A 21,220-nucleotide genomic window follows, 5' to 3' on the forward strand; every position below is an offset into this window, starting at 1 on the left:
TCATCCATTCATTGCCCACCCTGGGCTTTGTTCTAGCCATTTTCTAGTTGCATTTGCCTCTGGAGAATGGCAAGTCATGGGAGCTAACACAGCTTGTGGTGGACATTGCCACACTGGTCCCTTCTCTAGGTTAAACAAGCAGGATGCTGGAAAAGCACAGCAAGCCAGGCAGCATCTGGAGGTGAAGAAGTCGACATTTTGGAAATAACCCAGGAATGGAGGTGGAGGTAGGGGGAGCTGCAGGTCGAGAGGAGGGGAGGAAGGGTTGAGGAGAGGGGCAGAGTGGTGAGGTGCTAATAGTTGAATACAGGTGGTAGGTATGACCTTGTAGGTCAACAGGAGGAATAAATCTGGCTGGTAACTGGAAGGAGGGGCTGGAAAGATGTACGTTAAGCCGAAAATCCACTCCACCCTCAAACCTTCAGTGTCATCCTTCCTGAACAGGAACCAATGCTGTTTGTGTCTAGCTCAAATGCAGGACATCCAGGGACTCTTCTGGAAAACAAAAGTGGAAATATATAGTGCCTTTTTGTGGAAGCAGTGAGTTTCAAATTGCTAAAAAGTGCAATTGCATGTAAACAGCCAATGAAGGGTTAATATTTTCGATGTGCAAAATGGAAAACAGTGGAGCAATATTTGAAGACAAAAACAGAAAATGCTGGAGCTACTCAGTAAGTCTGGCATCTTAGTGCAGACAGAAACAGAGTTCATGTCTCTCAACCTTTGGCCATCTCTAGAGATGATGCTGACTACTTGCACATTTGAAACAACTTCGCAGGTGAGGTCAATGAGTAAAAATCAATAACTTTTAAAATAAATATTATCAATTATATACGTAAGCCAGTGCACAAAAAAATTAAAGCAAAATAAATAATGAGAAAAATTGTTTGGGGCCCCGGAAGGAGTTTTAGGATGTGACCCGGAAGTGTTTCTATGGGTCTCCAGGCAGAGTGAAGATGTTCCTGACAACAGTGAATTGTGAGTTTCTTGTTATTTGGTTAAAGGAGCGAGCTGCGGCGTTAGGAATGACACAGAGGGTTTAATTTGAACAGTCGGTGTTGGACATGTCACTAACGGCCAGACCTGTCTCCCAGCCGCACCGTGAATGTGAGAGAATCCAGAGCAGAGCAGAGCTCAGGGCCTGTCACTGAAATATATCCATCCTTAACTCCTTCTGACTGGGGGCAAGGGACACTCTTTGCAAATGATAAACATCGATACGACTGGCTGGGTATTAATGTGGACGGGACCGGCCCGAATAATACCTGGGAGTGACCACAGACTCGAATCTAATCGAGAGGTTTAAATGGCTTATAAATCTATAATAATGGATACCTGAGAGTGATCACAGACTAGAATCTAAATGAGGTTCAGATGATTTATATATCAAAAATAGTGGATACCTGGGAGTGATTACAGACTAGAATCTAAATGAGAGATTTAGATGATTTATATATCGAATGGATACCTGGGAATGGTTACAGACTAGAATCTAATTGAGAGGTTCAGATGGTTTATATATCTAGAATAATGGATACCTGTGAAAGAACGTCATCAGGAATATTATGTAATCTAATGAGTTTTTGTAAGTAAGTCTTGTAATTTCTACGGAACAATCAATATGTTTTGAGAATTGCATGTCTGGAGTGAAGTGTTGGGTATAATGAGATGCGAGTGTCAGTAGCAATTGAGTTTAAAGCTTGAGTAGGCCCTGACACTATCTAATGAGATGTGAAACCACTCCCATTAATATATTGTTTGGTGACAGTGGACTCAATTTAATTGTTATTTGTTTCAGTTTATTTTTGTGACAGTGCCTGTTGGAAACATTGTACATTGAAGCAGGGTAAGACATTCAACCCATCAAGCCTGCTCCACTATTCAGTAAAATCATGGTTGATTAGGTGTAGCTTCCTTCATAATGTTAGCACTTTATCCTAGCAATGAGTTGAGTGAACCTTCTTTGAACTGCTTCCTCATTAAATGTCTAAGCAGTTTTTTATGTAACTTCTTTATGTTCTGACCTTTGTTTCTTTTCTTTAATTTCTTGTGGGACATGGGCATCACTAGCTGGCCAGCATTTATTGCGTATCACTAGTTACCCTTGAGAAGCTGGTGGTGAACTGCCTTCTTGAACTGCTGCTGTCAACGTGCTATAGGTTGCCCACAATGCCGTTAGTGAGGGAGTTCCAGGGTTTTGATCTAGCTACAGTGAAGGAACAACGATATGTTTCCAAGTCAGGATGGTGAGTGGCTTGGAAGCCAACTTGCAGGTGGTGGTGTTCCCATGTATCTGTTGCTCTAGTCCTTCTAGATGGAAGTACTCGTGGATTGGGAAGGTGCTGCCTGAGGATATTTTGGTGAATTTCTGCAGTGCTTCTTGTAGATAGTACAGACTGCTGTTACTGAGCATTGGTGGTGGATGGTGTAAAGTTTGCGGATGCAGTGCTAATCAAGTGGACTGCTTTTTCCTGGATGATGCCAAGCTTCTTGAGTATTGTTAGAACTACTCTCATCCATGCAAATGGGGAGTATCCCATCACATTTCTGACTTGTACCTTATGGCACCAAGTCTTTGGGGAGTCAGATGGTGAGTTACTCACTGCAGTATTACACTTGTAGCCACTGTATCTGGTGAATCCAGTTTAGTTTCTGGTTAATGGTAACTCCAGGACTGTTGATAATGGGAGATTCAATGCTGGTAAAGTTGTTGAATATCAAGGGGTGGTGATTAGATTATCTCTGTTGGAGATGGTCATTGCCTGGCATTATATGATGTGAATGTTACTTGCCACTTGTCAGCCCAAGCCTGGATACTGTCCAGATTTTGTTGCATTTGAACATGGACTGCTTAAGTCTCAGAGGATGTGTGAATGGTGCTGGACATTGTGCAATTATCGTCGAACATCCCCACTTCTCACCTTGTGCTGGAGGGAAGAAAATTCACAAAGCAGTTGAAGATGTTAGGCCCCAGGCCACTACCCTGCAGAGATGACCTGCAGCTGAGAATACTGATTTCCAACAAACACAACCATTTTCCTGTGTGCCAGGTATTCATCCAATCAGGAGAGAGTTTACCCCCATGATGCCCATTGATTTTGCTACATCTCCTTGATACTGCATCTGCCAAATGTGGCCTTGTCGAGGGCTGTCACTCACCTCAACTCCAAAATTCTGCTTTTTTATCCATGTTTGAACCAAAGTTGTAATAAAGTCAGGAACTGAGTGGTTCTGGCAGATCCCAAACTGGGTGTAAGTGAGCAGGTGTTGCTTGATAGCAATGTTGATGACAGTTTCCATCACCTTACTGATGATCGAGAGTAGTATCTATCTAGATATACACCTTCCATCACTTTACTGCTGATTGGCTGGGTTGGATATGTCCTTTTTATGTACAGGGCATATTCTGATGTTCTTAACTTGTTTATTTAGCTACAGATGATGCATTCTTCTCAAAGAGCCTTTCTTTCTCACTGAGGCAAGGCTTTTCTGAAAGTTATTAAATATCACTCGATAGTAAATTTAAGGTTGATTGGCACAGAGGGAGTGAAGTAGAGTCTGACTAGAGTAGTAAGGAGTGATAGGAGGAGGAGTTGAGAACAAGGGGCCATGGTCTCGGGATAATCCATTTCAGACTGGTCTGAAGTTGTGGAATTCATGATGTGAGTATGAAAGGCTGTAACGTGCCTAAGTGGAAAATAAGGTATTAATCCTTGAGCTTGAGTTGTTTCATTATAACATTGCAGCAAGACCAAGACAGAAATGGTAGCATGAGAGCAAGGAGGATTATTAAAATGTCAAGTAACTGGGAAATCAGAGTCATTCCTGAGGTATTCCACAACACCGTCACCCAATCTGCATTTTATGTCTCTCACTGAGGAAGAGTATTAGCTTTCACCTTTTTGAATAGCATCATCTCGCAGATGAATGTGGTACTCTCATTTTAATTTGCATAATCCCTGAATAACTCATGAAATTTTTGGTGAAACTCTCTTTCGTTTTTAACTTGGACCACTACACCCACTTTTTGCACGTGTTTCATAGAACATAGAACAATACAGGCAGAACAGGCCCTTCGGCCCTTGATGTTGCGCCGACCTGTGAACTGTTCTCGGCTCGTTCCCCTACACTATCCCATCATCATCCATGTGCTTATCCAAGGGTTGTTTAAATGCCACTAATGTGGCTGAGTTAATTGCATTGGCAGGCAGGGCATTCCACGCCCTTACCACTCTCTGCCTAAAGAATCTGCCTCTGACATCTGTCTTAATTCTATCACCCCTCAATTTGTAGCTATGCCCCCTCGTACAAGCTGACATCATCATCCTAGGAAAAAGACTTTCACGGTCTACCCTATCTAATCTGCTGATCATCTTGTACATTTCTATCAAATCCCCTCTTAGCCTTCTTTCCAATGAGAACAGTCAAAGTCTCTCAGCCTTTCCTCATAAGAACTTCCTTCCAGACCAGACAACATTCTGGTAAATCTCCTCTGCACTTTTTCCAATGCTTCCACATCCTTTCTGTAATGGGGTGACCAGAACTGTACACAATATTCCAAGTGTGACCAGACTAGCGTTTTGTATAGTTGCAGCATGACATTATGGCTCTGGAACTCATACCCTCTACAAATAAAACCTAACCCACCGTATGCCTCCTTAACAGCACTATCAACCTGGCTGGCAACTTTCAGGGATCTATGTACATGGACTCCCAAGATCCCTCTGCACATCCACACTACCAACCATCTTTCCATTGATGCAGTCCTTTGCCTTCTTACTTTTCTTCCCAAAGTGCATCACCTCGCATTTAGCTGCAATAAACTCCATTTGCCACCGCTTAGCCCAATTCTTCAGTTTATCCAAGACCCCCTGCAACCTGCAACGTTCTTCCATATTGTCCACTACTCCACCGACTGCAAACTTACTAACCCATCCACCAAGGTTGGATCTAAGTCATTAATAAAAATGACAAATAGCAGTGGTCCCAAAACAGATCCTTGTGGCACACCACTAGTAACCGGACTCCAGACTGAATATTTTCTATCAGCCACCACTCGCTGCCTTCTTACAGAAAGCCAGCTTCTAATCCAAACTGCTAAATCACCCTCTCCCATGCCTCTGCATTTTCTCCAACAGCCTCCCATGTGTAAGCTTATCAAAGGATTTACTGAAGACCATGTACACCACATCAACTGCCTTACCCTCATCTACATGCTTGGTCACCTTCTCAAAAAACTCAGGTTTGTGAGACATGACCTGCCCTTGACGAAACCATGTTGACTATCTGAAATCAAATTGTTGCTTGCTAAATGATTATAAATCCTATCTCTTATAATTCTTTCCAAAACTTTTCCTAAAGCAGAAGTAAGGTTTCACTGGTCTATACTTACCTGGGTCATCTCTCCCTCCATGACTCCCTTGTCAGATCCACACCCCCCACCAACCCAACCTCCACTACCGGCACCTTCCCCTGCAACCGCAGGAGGTGCAAGACTTTGCGCCCACACCTCCCCCCTCACCTCCCTCCAAGGCCCCAAAGGAAACTTTCATATCCGCCACAGATTCACCTGCACCTCCACACACATCATCTATTGCATCCTCTGCACCCGATGTGGCCTCCTCTATATTGGGGAGACAGGCCGCCTACTTGCGGAGCGTTTCAGAGAACACCTCTGGGACACCCGGACCAACCAACCCAACCACCCTGTGGCTCAACACTTTAACTCCCCCTCCCACTCCACCAAGGATATGCAGGTCTTTGGACTCCTCCATCGCCAGACCACAACAATACGACAGTTGGAGGAAGAGCGCCTCATCTTCCGCCTAGGAACCCTCCAACCACAAGGGATGAACTCGGATTTCACCAGTTTCCTTATTTCCCCTCCCCCCACCTTGTCTCAGTCAAATCCATTGAATTCAGCACCGCCTTCCTAACCTGCAATCTTCTTCCCGACCTCTCCGCCCCCACCCCAGTCTGACCTATCACCCTCACCTTGACCTCTTTCCACCTATCACATTTTCGACACCCCTCCTCCAAGTCCCTCCTCCCTACCTTTTATCTTAGCCTGCTGGACAAACTTTCCTCATTCCTGAAGAAGGGCTTATGTCCGAAACGTCGATTCTCCTGTTCCCTGGATGCTGCCTGACCTGCTGCGCTTTTCCAGCAACGCATTTTCAGCTCATCTCTATTGCCCTTCTTGAACAAGGGCACAACATTTGCAATCCTCCAGTGCTCTGGTACTAAACCTGGAGACAATGACTCAAAGATCAAAGCCAAAGGCTCCGCCATCTCCTCCCTAGCTTCCCAGAGAATCATTGGATAAATCCCATCCGGCCCAGGGTACTTGTCTGCTTTCACTCCTTCGTAACTAACCTCTATCCTTTCTAGTCTAAGTTTTCGTATCTCATTCTTCTCCTCTACAATATTCTTCTTTTCCTGAGTGAAAACCGATGAGAAATATTTGTTTAGCACCTCTCCGATCTCCACAGCGTCCACACACAACTTCCCACTTCTGTCTTTAACTGACCCTTTCGCTACCCTAGTCATCCTTTTATTCCTCACATACCTATAGAAAGTTTTCTCTCTTTGCACTTCTTAACTGTCTCTTTAAATCCTCCCTAGCTCATCTGTAACTCTCCATCGCCTCATCTCAATCATCTTGTCTCATAGTCACATAAGCCGCCTCCTTCCGCCTAACAAGAGTTGCAATTTCTGTAGTAAACCACGGTTCCCTCACCTTATCACTTCCTCCCTGCCTGACAGGGACATACCTATCCAGGACATGCAATATTTGTTCCTTAAACCACCTTCATATTTCAATTGTCCCCATTCCCTGCATTTTGCTACCCCATTCTATACATCCTAAGTCTTGCCTAATCACATTATAATTGTCCTTGCCCCCATTGATAACTCTTGCCCTGTGGCATGCACCTATCTGTTTCCATCGCTAAATTAAACATAACTGAATTATAGTCACTCTGTCCAAAGTGCTCACCTACAACTAAATCAAACTCCTGGCCTGGTTCATTACCAAGCACCAGATCCAGTGTGGCCCTCCCCTCTTGTGTGTCAGGAAGCTCTCCTGCACAGATTGGACAAAAACTGATCCATCTGATATATTTGAGTTATAGCATTTCCAGTCAATGTTGGGGAAGTTAAAATCCCCCATAATAACCCACCCTGTTCCTTTCACTCCTACCCAGAATCATGTTGCCAATCCTCTCCTCCTCCTCCCTGGAATTCTGCGGAGGCCTATAAAAAAACTCCCAGCAGTGTGACTCTCCTATTTCTAACCTCTGCCCACACTACCTCAGTAGACGAGTACTCGTCAAAACTTCTTTCAGCCACCGTTATACTATCCTTGACTAGTAAGGCCACACCTCCCCCTCTTTTACTACCTTCCCTGTTCTTAATGAAAGATCTAAACCCTGGAACCTGCAAGATTCTTTCCTCACCCTGCTCTATCCATGTCTCCGAAATGGCCACACCATCGAAGTCCCAGGTACCTATCCATGCTGCAAGCTCACCCTACCTTATTTCGGATACTTCTGTCATTGAAGTAGAGACACTTCAAGCAGCTTGCTGTTTGCCAACACATTCCTGTGATGGTGAAATCCTGTCCATGCCCTCCCTACACTCATCCTCCTGTGCACTGGAACTACAGCTCAGGTTCCCATCCCCCTGCTGAGCTAGTTTAAACCCACCCAAATAGCACCAGCAAATTTCCCACCCAGAATATTAGCACCTCTCTAGTTCAAGTGAAGACTCCTGTTTGTAGAGGTCCCATCTTCCCCAGAATGAGCCTCATTTATCTAAGTACCTGAAACCCTCCCTCCTGCACCATCCCTGCAGCCACATGTTCAGCGGATATCTCTCCCTATTCTTTGCCTCGCTATCATGTGTTGAAAAATGTGGTGCTGGAAAAACACAGCAGGCCAGGCAGCATCCGAGGAGCAGGAGAACTGACGTTTCGGGCATAAGCCCTTCTTCAGGCTTATGCCTGAAACGTCGATTCTCCTGCTCCTCTGATGCTGCCTGGCCTGCTGTGTTTTCCAGCACCACATTTTTCAACTCTGGTCTCCAGCATCTGCAGTCCTCACTTTCTCCTCGCTATCATGTGGCATAGGTAACAAACCAGAGATAACAACTCTATTTATTTTAGCTCTCACCTTCCACCCTAGATCCCTGAAATCCTGCATTACAACCCTATCCCTCTTTCTACCTATGTTGTTGGTACCTACATGGACCACGACTTCGGGCTGGTCACCCTATCCCTTCAGGACCCCAAAGACACGATCCGAGACATCACAGACCCTGGCACCTGGGAGGCAACACATGAACCGTGAGTCTCGTTCGTTCCCAACAAGCCTTCTATCTGAGCCTCTAACTATTGAGTCCTCAATGACTAACACTCCCCTCCTTCCCTTCTGCGCAACAGGGACAGACCCTGTGCCAGAGACCTGGGCCCCACTGCATACCCCTGGTAAGTCGTCCCCCTCAACAGTATCCAAAATGGTATACATGTTTTTCAGGGGAACGACCACAGGGATCCTTGCACTGACTGTTTTTCCCTCCTTCGAACAGTCACCCAGCTTTCGTCGTGCCTAGGAATAACTACTTCCCTCTAACTCTTAGCAATCACAGCCACTGCCTCCCGAATGATCCGAAGTTTATCTAGCTCCCGCTCCTGTTCCCTAACACGGTCTTGGAGGAGCGAGAGTTGGGTGCACTTCCTGCAGATGTATTTGGATGGGACACTAATGGCATCCCTCACCTCAAACATCATGCAGGAGGAACATTCCTTTCTCTGCACTGCCATCCCTGATAGTCCCCTTATATAGCTGGACGGAAATTTTTAAAAAAAGTCCCTCTTTTCCCAGAAACCTCTGCTCTCTGATGTCAAATGTAAAAGCTCAAATCAGTGATTCACCGCTCACGACAGGCCCCTGGTCCAAGCTCCTGCCCTCTGAGCTGTTGCTGCTGCTGCTGAAAAACAGAAATGGCGGACTCTCTAGTGAAGTGTTCAGGTTCTTCCAGTCAGTCACTTATTAACCTGTCCTTTGCACAACAACATGCCATTCCCTCAAAGTCTGTTAAAAACACTTGCTTTTATTAGCCATGGCATAGAGTAAGTTACAGAACTACACACAATATTCTAGCTCTGGCCGGACCAACCTTTTATACAGTTATTTTACTGCTCCTAGTTCTGGAATTTACCTTTTATAGAAGGGATGTGATTGCACTTTGGAGGGTCCAGAGGAGATTTACCAGGAAGTTGATTGGGCTGGAGGGTCTTACTTATGAAAAACAATTGGATATACTGGGTTTACTTTGGCTGAAGCAGACGATTGGAATATTGTGTACAATTCTGGTCTCCCTTCTGTGGGAAGAAGTTAAAAATCACACAACACCAGGTTATAGTCCAACAGATTTATTTGGAAGTACTAGCTTTTGGAGGATTACTTGGGCTTCTATAAGAAGGATGTTGTGAAACTTGAAAGTGTTCAGAAAAGGTTTACAAGGATGTTGCCAGGGTTGGAGGGTTTGGGCTTTTAGGAGAGGCTGAATCGGCTGGGGCTGTTTTCTCCGGAACGTCAGGGGCTGAGGTTGACCTTTTATAAAGGTTTATAAAATCATGAGGAGCATAGATAGAGTAAATAGACAAGGTCTTTTCCCTGGATTTGGGGAGTCCAGAGCTAGGGGGCATTGGTTTAGGGTGAAAGGGGTAAGATTTAAAAGGGATCTAAGGGGCAGTTTTTTCTCAGAGGGTGGTGCATGTATGGAACGAGCTGCCAGAGGAAGTGGTGGAAGCTGGTACAATTATACCATTTAAAAAGTATCTGAATGAGTACACGCATAGAGGTTTAGAGGGATATGCCAAGTGCTGGCAAATGGGACTGGATTAATTTAGGATATCTGGTTGTGGGAATCTGAAACATAATGCCTGTAGTGTGGTAGAGATAGAAACCCTCCCAATATTTTACTAGCATTTAGATGTACACTTGCAATGCCCATGAATCACAAAAAACTAGCATCCAATTTCAGCTCATAATAAGAAAGGCAGATGGAATGTTGGCCTTTATTTCAAAGGAAATGGAGTTTGTTTTTTTTATTCATTCATGAGGCAGTTCAGTATTTATTGCCCAGCTCTAATTGGCTAGCGAATAGTTGAAAGTCCATCACATTGCTGAGGATCCGGAGTCACATCTATGCCAGACATTGGAAAAACCCATCTGGTTTACTAACAATTGGCAACGTTTCATTAGAAAATTCAACCCTGGTCTTTATTTAATTCAATTTCAATCACCTGACATGGCTGGTTTTGAGCCTGGGTCCCTGGACTAATAGTCTGGTGATAATACCCCTACATCATTGCCTTCCCTTATGTGTAAAAGTGGAGGTTTTGCTGAAACTATAAAAGACAGTAGTCAGACCACAGATGGAATACTGGGAAAGGTTTTTGGTCCCTCATCTAAGAAAAAAAAATACTGGCATTGGAAGCAGTACCAGCAAGGTTCACTGGGCTGACACCCATTATGGAGGGGCTGTCTTATGAGATCTGTACTCTGTGGAGCTTAGAAGAATGAGGGACAACCATACTAAAACATACAATATTCTTTGGGGACTTGACAGGGTAGATATGGCAAGATTGTTTCCCCTTGTGGGAGAGTCTAGGACCAGGGGCATCGTCTCAGAATCAGGGTGAGGAATTTCTTCCCTGAGAGTAGTGATCTCTTTACCACAGAGGGCTGTTGAGGCTGGGTCATTAAATATATTCAAGGCTTGACATAGAGAAATATTTAATCTGATCAAGGGTTATGGGGACAAAGCGGTTAAGTGAAATTGAGGACCAACAGATGAGTCATGGTCTCATTGAATGACAGAGTGGACTTGATGGGCTGCATGGTCTACTTCCCCTACATCATACTGCAATATATGTTTTGTGGTGCCATCCAACTGGAGATGGTGGAAATGGCAGAGGATGATGTGCAGAGTGGTGGAGTGGAATGTGTGGACAAGGGATATCATATTATTGTTCTGGGAAGCAGTGAAGGGTTCACAGCAGAAGTGTACGAGATGGGTTGGAGTGGTTGATCAGGTGGGGGGGGGGGGGGGGGGGGGGGTGGTTTGAAAATCTTGATTGAGGACAAAGGAGGTATTGTTGGATGCTGCCCAATGGAAGGCACCATCAGTGGAACTGTTGCTGAGGAGACGGAGGAACTGGGAGAATGAAATGGAAGTGGAGTGTGAGGAAGACCCTTGCCAGAGTAACTGTGGGCGTCAGTGGGTTTGTAATGGATATTTGTTAAACAATCTATCTCTGGAAAAGGAAACAGGGAAGTTAAGGAAAGGAAGAGAAGAGTCCAAGATGGACCAGGTGAAGGGGTGAGAAGATTGGAAACTGGAAGCAAAACTGATTAGTCTTTCCAATTCTGGATGAGATCCGGAAACCCCCCTGAAGACATCATCATATCTCAGAGAAAGAGTGTGGATGGGGGCCAGAATAGGATTGAAACAAGGAATGCTCCATAGACTTTACAAAGAGACAGGCATAGCTGGGATTTATGCAGGTATCCATAGCCACACCTTTAGACTTGGAGAAAATTAAATAAATTAAAGGAAACTTTGTTCAAAGTGAGAACGAGCTCAGGCAGGTGGAGGAGGGGTGTAGTGGAAGGAGACTGTTCAGGTGGCTTTTCGGGAGGGGAGAAACTGAGATGGAAATCAATGGAGGGGAGATCTCCAGAAGAGATGAGTTCAATGACAGCATGATATTCAACAGTGGACTTGTAGTTCAGGGGGAGGTAGGAATTCAGGTTGTACATTTGCTCGCTGTTCTGGAAGATTTGTTTTCCGACATTTCATCATCATGCTAGGTAACATCATCATTAACCTCTGGTGAAGTGCTGGTTTTCTGTCCTGCTTTCTATTTATGTGTCTTGATCTGTTAAGATGGGTCCTATCATTTCCGGTTCTTTTTCTCAGAGGCTGGTAAATGGGGTCCAAATTGAAGTGTTTATTGATGGAGTTCCAGTTTGAATGCCATGCCTCTAGGAATTCCCATGCGTGTTTCTGTTTAGCCTGTCCTAGGATGGATGTGTTGTCCCAGTCGAAGTGGTGCCTTTCTTCGTCTCTGTGTAAGGATGCTAGTGATAGCTGGTCATGTCTTTTGGTGGCTAGTTGGTGTTCGTGTATCCTGGTGGCTGGTTTTCTGCCTGTCTGTCCAATGTAGTGTTTGTTACTGTCCTTGCAGGGTATTTTGTAAATGCCATTTGTTTTGTTGGTTATTGGTATAGGAAGTGTCTGAGAGTTGGCACGCCCCCATCTGTGAGGTAAAGGTCACCATCCTTATCAGCAAGTATGATAACAGATTCAGGGTTGTACCTGAGAGAAAACAAAGTGCAGCAAGCTTGGAGGGAGAGAGATTAGAGTGGATGAGGGGAGCAGAGAGATTAAGCCAACTGGTGTCACGTTGGCAGTTCTCAGTGAAAAGATCGCATGCACGTAAATGGCCAGAGGGAGGGGTCCAGATTCAGGGTGAGTATTGGAGGTGGTTGAAAGGGTCTGTGTGGTGGGCAGAGGACTTCTGTTCAAAAAAGCGGGCATGCAGCTGTACACAACAGAAAGCAGATCAGTGTCATATCCTGCCCAAACTTAATTGAGGTGGGGTTACAAAGGAATAAATGCCAAGTTCTTTGCTGAGCACAGATCATTCAGCTTCAGGAAGGGGAAGATCAAAGGAAGTTGTGAATGCATAGCATTGTTGGAGATACTGGTGGACTTGATCTTCCTACTGCAACAACTGTTATCTGTTTCACCTTGTGCAGTTCTGCAGTTAGTTAATCTTGTAAATCCATCCCCAAAACGTAAGGTAACTATTGACACAACTACAGTGCTTAGTATTGATGTTAATCTGTTGACATGTCGTCACAAAACTCCTCATGTTCTCTTTTCCTCCTTTTTGATCTTTTATTTTTGTCTATATGGCTGGTTTAGTTTAGAATACTCCTGAAATTAGAACTGTTTATCTAAACTGACACTTTAATTGAATACTGAGGCAGTTTTACATTGCTAGAGGTATTGTCTTTCAGTTAAGGTATGAGGTTTGCCAGTTCATGTTGGTACAAAACATCCCAGAATATTACAGGCAGTCCCTGGGTTGTGAACGGGTTTCTCTCTGGAGTCTGTTTGCATGTTGACTTGTACACTAGTTGGAACAAATGCAGAGTGAAATAAAATAGCCATTCATAACTCTGTATGTCAGATCTTTAAAATTACACCACTGTATGTGATCCCGTTCATAAGTTTGACATTTGTAAATTGAAGAACCCGTGTATTTGAAAAGGAGACTTTATCTGCCCTTCTGACCAATATTCATCCCTCCAACAATACCATTTAATTTGACCATCTGTTCAATTTGCGGGCCCTTGTTACAGTGACAACACTTAGATAAGAAATTTCTTGGTTACAGGTGTCCTGAGGACTCAACAGGTGCTATGTTAATGCAGGCTTCTTCATTCTTACTGATGAGTACTTGATGGTTGAGAGAGTTCACAATGGTACGTCAAAGAGGAAACATTGGAGCACTCGACTGTGGATACAACAGAATACTGGAGCCCCAGCTGAACTGTCATTGCAATGTTATTGCACACTAGACAAAATGAAATCACATGCAACAAATCTGCAACAAAGCTGTTCTGAAATTCCCTACTATTCTTAGTGATTTAGAAATGTGATTTTCTTGAAACATAAGCAAAAGCTAAATATGCTTCATATTATTTTTCAATCAGATGGGTGACATCAGATTTTTGTTTTAACCATTTCTTGGAAGCAAAATCTGAATCCCATTTATCGGGGAATACAGCAGGATAACGCCTTAAAGTGGTCTCATTCTTGTGGGAACTATATACCTCCTGCTATCTGTTTTCAATTGAGAGAAAACATTTCTAAGTCAAAATCCCACAATGAATGAGTCTTTCCAAGTCGTGCTGTTAGTTTGCTGATTCTGAGGCTAGGCTGTGGAGAGATGAGATTTTTTCCAGTTAATCTTGTTCCCAGAATTCTGTACTGTTTCACTTCTTGTCATTCGCTGTGCTGAAAGCCATAAGTAGTGCTGGCAGTGATGGAGGTTGAGAGCCATGGCTCCACTAAGATTGGCTTTATTTTAAAAACATGTTACTGGGGGTATGTGTGATTTATAAAAGGAAGGCAGCAGTTCAGTGAGAAGGTTTCAATGAAGCTTTGTTAAACAGGAAATATTTCCCAAGAACAGAAGAATAAGGTTGAAAAGAAAAATGATTGATGGTGAAAATTGATTTTTTTTTTAACATATTATTAGTTCACCGGATATGATCTTCACATGCCAGGCCAGTGTTTCCTGATGAAGGACTTTTGCCCGAAATGTCGATTTCGCTGCTCCTTGGATACTGCCTGAACTGCTGTGCTCTTCCAGCACCACTAATCCAGAAGACAGTGTTTATAACCCTTTTCCCAACTGCCCTTGAATTGGTAAGCCACCTGCGTGATGGCCTGGAACCGAGATGATTGACCTCCAAAAGCCACACCAGATTTTGTTTGTGCTGGTATAACCTCGAGCATTGGAGAGTTTTGCTAAGGCACCTTTGATACCACAACACAGTCAAATGAGGCCTTAATGTTAAGGACAGTCCCTTTGCCTATGGAATTCAGCTTTTGTTCCTGATTTGATCAGGGTTGTAATAAAGTCAGGAGTCAAGTGCTCCTGGCACATCCCAAACTGTGAGTCGGTGAGCAGGTTATTTGTGTTACTTTTTAAGTCCAGCTCCTTCCCTCACTTTGATCAAGCATAGATTGGATAACATTTTTCCCAGTAGTCTGAATGCCAATAATATGAGTCAAACAGCCTCCTACTGATGTAATGATTACGTTTGAGATTATTTGTTTAACGGAACATACTTCCCCTCCTCCTTCATTTGTATCAGTCAACCATGAAAATCATTGGCAGTAGTTTACTGAACTCAATTATTTATGTTTGTTTTTTTTTAAATTCACTTGCAAATGAACACTTGTATATTTTCTACTCATATTCATGTGTCATTAATTCTGCAGGAGTAGATGGGCTATGGCTGAAATATATGTGCTGTACCTGAACTATCCAGGTGCCTGTCTACAAGCAGGAACTGATGCCAAAACTGAGAGAATTAGAATTAGCCTTATTGTCACATGTACTCATACGAGTGCAGTGAAAGGTTTACACACCATTACGACATCATCTTAGGTACAAAGATACCTAGGTACAGATGCTTAATTTTTTCTGAAGAATTTGTACTTGATAAACTAAAGAAATAAAAAGTCTACCATTACAGGAGGCTCAAGGATGGGAGGAAAGGCTGGACATCCACGCTGATGCCAGGAGTCTGCGATAACTTCACTGGAGGCTCAAGCACGTAAGAAGGAAAAGAAAACACAAAAAGAGAAAAGAAGAAAAGGAACGGAAGGAGTGGATGGCTTCTAGTTGAGGAGTCCTACTGTGCCGCCATCTTGGATGATGATGAGAGAGGCATTTTTAGTTCAGTAGTGAAGATATGTAAAGAGCTGATACTTGCTTGGCCAAATAGATCTCCTGATTTACCAGAGCTTTCAGTTTAATTAGGGAGCAGGTGGCTTTCTATGTGCTTTTGGGCCTGAGCTTGCTATGTTAGTGCTCCCTGTACATCAAGACTGGACCCAGCCAGAGGGACAGGTGTTAATGACATGCACACCACATGTTTGAGCCTGTGAATGGAGTTGCAGAGATTGCCCTCTGGCTTTCATCTGCCATTGTGAAAGTGTATTCATGCATCTAGATTAATTTAAACTGCTTTTGCAGGTTTGATCATGATTTTGTATTGCAAAAGTAAATTTATAGCAGTAAGCACATTTTGTAGAAACAAAATTTTAAAAACTAAACCCTGAGTTCTCTGCCTTGATGGTTCTGTTAAGAAACACTCCGTGCTAGTCAGCTGGCTCTCAAACATCACAGCAAACATTGCAAAGAGTTCACATTGGTAATTTTTCAATGGTTAATTCAGAGCAGGTTGCTTTCTTTCTGGTCCAATTTGGGGGGGCTCAGGTACCAAAAGGAAAATACTGCAGTTATTGTGTTGGTGCTCAATACTTAGAGGCTGTCCTGGCATTTAATTAATTAGATTTAGATTTATTATTATCCTGTATATAAAAATCCAGTGAAGAGTGTTTCTTCATGTGTTATGTACAAAGTATTGCCAGGCTCCGGTGCCATCTTGAAACACTGAATATAATGCAAGATTTTACTGTAGTAGAGTTCACCTTCCTCTCTCTTCTTGTTTGTCCTTCACTGCCCTCCAGTTGCTGCTGGGTCTCTGTAACAGGCTCTGGGGTCTCAGTTATGGGCCTCCACCACTACCACTCCCACGACCGCATTCAAGCTGGTGCCATGAGCATGGGGATGTGTGGGTTCCATATCTCCCATTCCCCATCTGACACTCCTTCAGACGCTGCCTCCAATCCGCCATCTGTCCCTTTCACTGATGCTTCAGCTTCTTCAGACGCTCGGGCCTAGCTGCGGACCTGGAGCCTCAGCCCAGCCTGTTAGTTTAGGAGACCCCGGGCTGTGGTGGAGCTGCAGCCAACTCGTCCTGGTGTTGCTGCTGCTGCCACTGAAGGCCTCTTCCTTCGCCTGCCATGCTCCATGCTTTAAAGAAGAAAGAGAAAAAAGAAAGAAAGTGGACGAGCCTTGTGCTTGGCCGCCCTACTCCTCTACCATCTTGTTCTTTAGATTGGGGGATGATCAGTACCTCTGTTCCATTTGCATGCCTTTGTCCACATCCCCAATATCCAAATCAAAGTCTACCACCCAGTCTTGAAAATCTCAGTTGATCCAATATCCCCATCCCTTTGGAAGAGAGCATTCTGAAATTATATCATCCTTGTCTGAAAAGAGCTTCCCCTCCTGAGCGGCCTAACTCTAAGGTTGTGTGAAGAACCTCCACTAAAGGAAGCAGCTTTTTTGCATTTATTTTATCAAATTCATTTATATTTTTGAACAAATTTTATTTTTAAAATCAAACCAGATTTCATGTGGTTTAAGTCAGCAAATGAAGCAGAAATATAACTTTCAGACCTTCAAAATATTGCCCTCACTGTGCGATGTATTTGGACCCACAAATGCAAGAAATATCTATTTCCAAAATTTGTCAGTCTTTAATTGCAAGGCATGCTCAAGCAACCATGAGTAAATGGTAGGGGATGCTATGAAGGTTGGGAGAAAACAGAACTTGTACTTTCAAGGCAAACTTGATTCAAACATGGCCAACTCCGGTGCATAGAGCAACTCTGGGTGAGCAAAGTATACTGAGTGTATTAAGAATCACTTGTCTAACTATGGACTGGAATCATGTCTTGGTGTGACTAGGTATGGTCAGCAAAGGACATCAGTCAACCATTTGGGAGTTTTTAATGACAAACTGAAGACTTTCTTGGTTATTTCCTGGTGTTAACTCAAGCATGACCAGATTTCATTGACTTCAGTTTCACAAAGTTTTGTGGTGGGAACTGAGGTCTCAGTCTTGAATTCCCAGCCTGCAGCATAACATCAAGGGTACTGTACAGTATAAATGCTGCACCATTTATTATAGCTGCATAGCACCATTCAATGGCTGTTAATGCCTCTGTATGTATGTTTTGAGAGAATATAAATCCTGCTAGATTCAGACCATTTCTCACCACAGTTTGCAGTTGACTCCCCTCCCTAAGTCATACATGTGTGTCTACTTGGCTCTGTTGTTAATATTTTTGCCTTCATGTTAGAAGTTTCCAACTGTGCTTCTGGCTGTCTATCACTTATTCATAGAATCCTAGGCTCCCTACAGCATGGAGACAGGTCATTCGTAGATATCTGTTTTAGTATAGAAGTGAACGAGTTCTTCTTTGCAGCAAGCGTGATCCTCAATTTCAAATGATAGACCAAGATCCTGCCTGCTTCTGGTGGATGTTAACAGTTGCTTGAGACTTGAGACCTCAGAAGTGCCAAAGCCTACACACGCTCAGGTCAAGGGAAAGTAAGGTTCATAAAGGCTGAGATTGGAGACACAGGCTGATATCAAATTCCCTGCGAATTTAGGTGAAGGGTGACGTTAAGGAGCATGTGTCATCAACTGTTGCAAAGCCAACTATCTAACCAAATCATCACCATTCAAAGTCAAAACCTTTATTCCTGTGGAAGATTGTTATCAGTAGTTTGCACAAATATTCAGTCAGTTAAACCCGTTAATGGATTGGGAGTGGTTAGTAAATTGTTGAACAGTTGCAACACAAAGTAATCGAATAAAGTACTTTTGAATGTGATAAGGCAGTAGATAAAGGCAAACTCTTTTCCTTCAAAGACCAGTAACAATGATACAAATGTTACAATGTTTGCAGTTTTAGCATCCATTTATGCTCTCTGTTAGGCTGTAATTACCCTGTCAAACGCCCTTGGCATCTTGAGTTTCATTACAATCTCCTCCTTTTGTTATAAACTTCAAATATTAGGCCCAACCTCAACATTTTATCATAAGACAATCCTTCATCCCAAGAATCAACCCAGTGAACCTTCTTTGAACTCCTCCCAATGCAAGTATATTACTCCTTATGGAAATCACAACTGTATTTAGTAGTCAAAGTGCAGATTTATCAAAGTTCTGTACATCACTTTACAGATTTTTTGGGTCCTCCTCACAACATTTGGAGGAATCTTTATTGTTTTATGAGGAAAGACTAGACCTGTATCCTCTGGAGTTTAGAAGAATCAGAGGAGATTTATGTAGTATGCCAGGGGTTGGGGGCATGTGGAAAGGTGTTTCCTTGTGGAACAATCTAGAACTAGGGATCATAGTTAAAATGAACCTCTCCATTAAGGTGGAAATGAGGATTTTGTTTTTGAGGATTGAGTGTCTTTGGAACTCCCTTCCTCAAAAAGCAGTGGATGCAGAATTTTTTAAAGTTTAAAAATCACATAACACCAGGTTATAGCGAGTTTTTTGAAGATTTGTAGCTCAGGTTAAGGTTCTCGATTTAGTTCTACCTACTGAGCTAGAAGGTTCGTTTTCAGACGTTTTGTCACCATACTAGGTAACATCATCAGTGAGCTTCTGGATGAAGCACTGGTGGTATGGCCCACTTCTTATTTAAGTGTTTAGGTTTCCTTGGGTTGGCGACGTCTTGGGGAATGGTAAATGGGATCCAAGTCCATGTGTTTGTTGATAGAGTTCCGGTTGGAAGGCCATGCCTCTAGGAATTCTCGTGCGTGTCTCTGTTTGGCTTATCTGAGGATGGATGTGTTGTCCCAGTCAAAGTGGTGTCCTTCCTCATCTGTATGTAAGGATACTACTGAGAATGGGTCATGTCTTTTTGTGGCTCGTTGATGCTCATGTATCCTGGTGGCTAGTTTTCTGCCTGTTTGTCCAATGTAGTGTTTGTTACAATTCTTGCAAGGTACTTTGTCAATGACATTAGTTTTGCTCGTTGTCTGTATAGGGTCTTTCAAGTTCTTTAGCTGCTGTTTTAGTGTGTTAGTATGTTTGTGGGCTACCATGATGCCAAGGGGTCTGAGTAGTCTGGCAGTCATTTTCGAGATGTCTTTGATGTAGGGGAGAGTGGCTAGAGTTTCTGGACCTGTTTTGTCTGCTTGTTTGGGTTTGTTGCAGAGAAATCGGCAGACTGTGTTCATTGGGTACCCGTTCTTTTTGAATACACTGTGTAGGTGATTTCTCAGTAACAAACCCCAATAAGCAGGCAAAACACGTCCAGAAACCACTCTCCCCTACATCAAAGACATCTTGGAAATGACTGCCAGACTACTCAGACCCCTTGGCATCATGGTAGCCCACAAGCCCATCAACACACTAAAACAGCAGCTAATGAACTTGAAAGATCCGAGACAGACAACTAGCAAAACTAATGTCATTGACAAAGTACCTTGCAAGAACTGTAACAAACACTACATTGGACAAAACGGCAGAAAACTAGCCACCAGGATACATGAGCATCAACGAGCCACAAAAAGACATGACCCTCTCTTACTAATATCCTTACATACAGATGAGAAAGGACACCACATCCATCCTCGGACAAGCCAAACAGAGACACGCACGAGAATTCCTAGAGGCATGGCATTCCAACCGGAACTCTATCAACAAACACATTGACTTGGATCCCATTACCACACGCTGAGAAAAAGAACAGGAAATGACATCACCACAGGAAATGACGTCGTCAACCCAAGGAAACCTAAACACTTAAATAAAAAGCTGGCCATGCCACCAGTGCTTCATCCGGAAGCTCTCTGATGGCGTTACCACTGATGTTAGCTTTCGGAGTGCTCCAAAAGCTAGTGCTTCCAAATTAGCCTGGTGATTCTAACCTGGGGATGTGATTTTTAACTTTGTCCACTCCAGTCCAACACCGGCTCTTCCACATCAGATTTTAAAATATTTTTAAGGCCGATGTAGATACATTCTTGATTACAAAGGGGATGAAAGATTACTGGAAATGCCGGAATGTAGAGCCATCATCTTATTGAACGATGGAACAGGTTTGAAGGGCTGAGTAGCCTACTGTTGTCGTTGTCACCTGTTGACCTATCTATTTTTGTTTTACCAGGAACTGTGATTACCATAGTCAGTTCCTTCATCCAAGTCATGAATATGGAATAAATTATTGATCCTTCAGACTTGAAATTCCACTGGTTATTGTTTACCAAGTTAAAAATGACACATCTACTAGAGTTTGTTTCGTGGTAATTAGCAAACTTTTTAACTTGTTCATGGAAGGTCAGTATTTGGTGCCCATCTCTAATTGTTCTAAAGAAGATGGAGATGAGCTGCTGTGATATCCTCAGGCTAAAAATGATGGACCTTCATTCGACAGTCACTAACATCTTCCTTTGTTATAGTTCTGTTCCAACCAGTGGAGAATTTTTTCCAATCTTGCAGAGAGTGTTCTACCCATGTATTTGCTGCCCTTGTCCTTCGTGACGATAGTGACGATAGTGATCATAGGTTGGAAGGTGCTGTCTAAGGAGCCTTGGTGAATATCTTGTAGATGGTACACACGACTGGATCAGTGGTGGAGTTAATGAATGTTTGTGATTCTTGTCCCAAGCAAGTCACTGCCTAGCTTGTGTCAACTCACCTTAAGTGTTGGAGTTGCAGTCATTCAGTTAGGTGCAGTATATTCCATC

The 21,220-nt window shown here is 43.3% G+C and overlaps 1 protein-coding gene across 4 annotated transcripts in view; it reads left to right on the plus strand.

The window, feature by feature from the left end:
- Window positions 1-925: 925 nt before the first annotated feature.
- Window positions 926-21,220, plus strand: part of mrpl33 (mitochondrial ribosomal protein L33) — a 40,558-nt gene continuing 20,263 nt past the window's right edge. Inside the window, exon 1 of one of the 4 annotated variants that reach the window (XM_043687235.2) lies at window positions 926-978. In XM_043687235.2, the coding sequence (XP_043543170.1) occupies window positions 957-978 (22 nt within the window). In that variant the 5' untranslated portion in view covers window positions 926-956. Of the gene's footprint in view, window positions 979-5,147; window positions 5,243-8,322; window positions 8,345-13,495; window positions 13,563-21,220 lie in introns of those variants that run through there. The other 3 variants (XM_087983543.1, XM_087983542.1, XM_043687236.2) reach the window with 3 other exon arrangements.

This window comes from Chiloscyllium plagiosum, unplaced genomic scaffold, assembly GCF_037043375.1.
Source record: "Chiloscyllium plagiosum isolate Xiang-an unplaced genomic scaffold, Cpla_swu_hap1 HiC_scaffold_3, whole genome shotgun sequence".
NCBI classification, from domain to species: Eukaryota; Metazoa; Chordata; class Chondrichthyes; order Orectolobiformes; family Hemiscylliidae; genus Chiloscyllium; species Chiloscyllium plagiosum.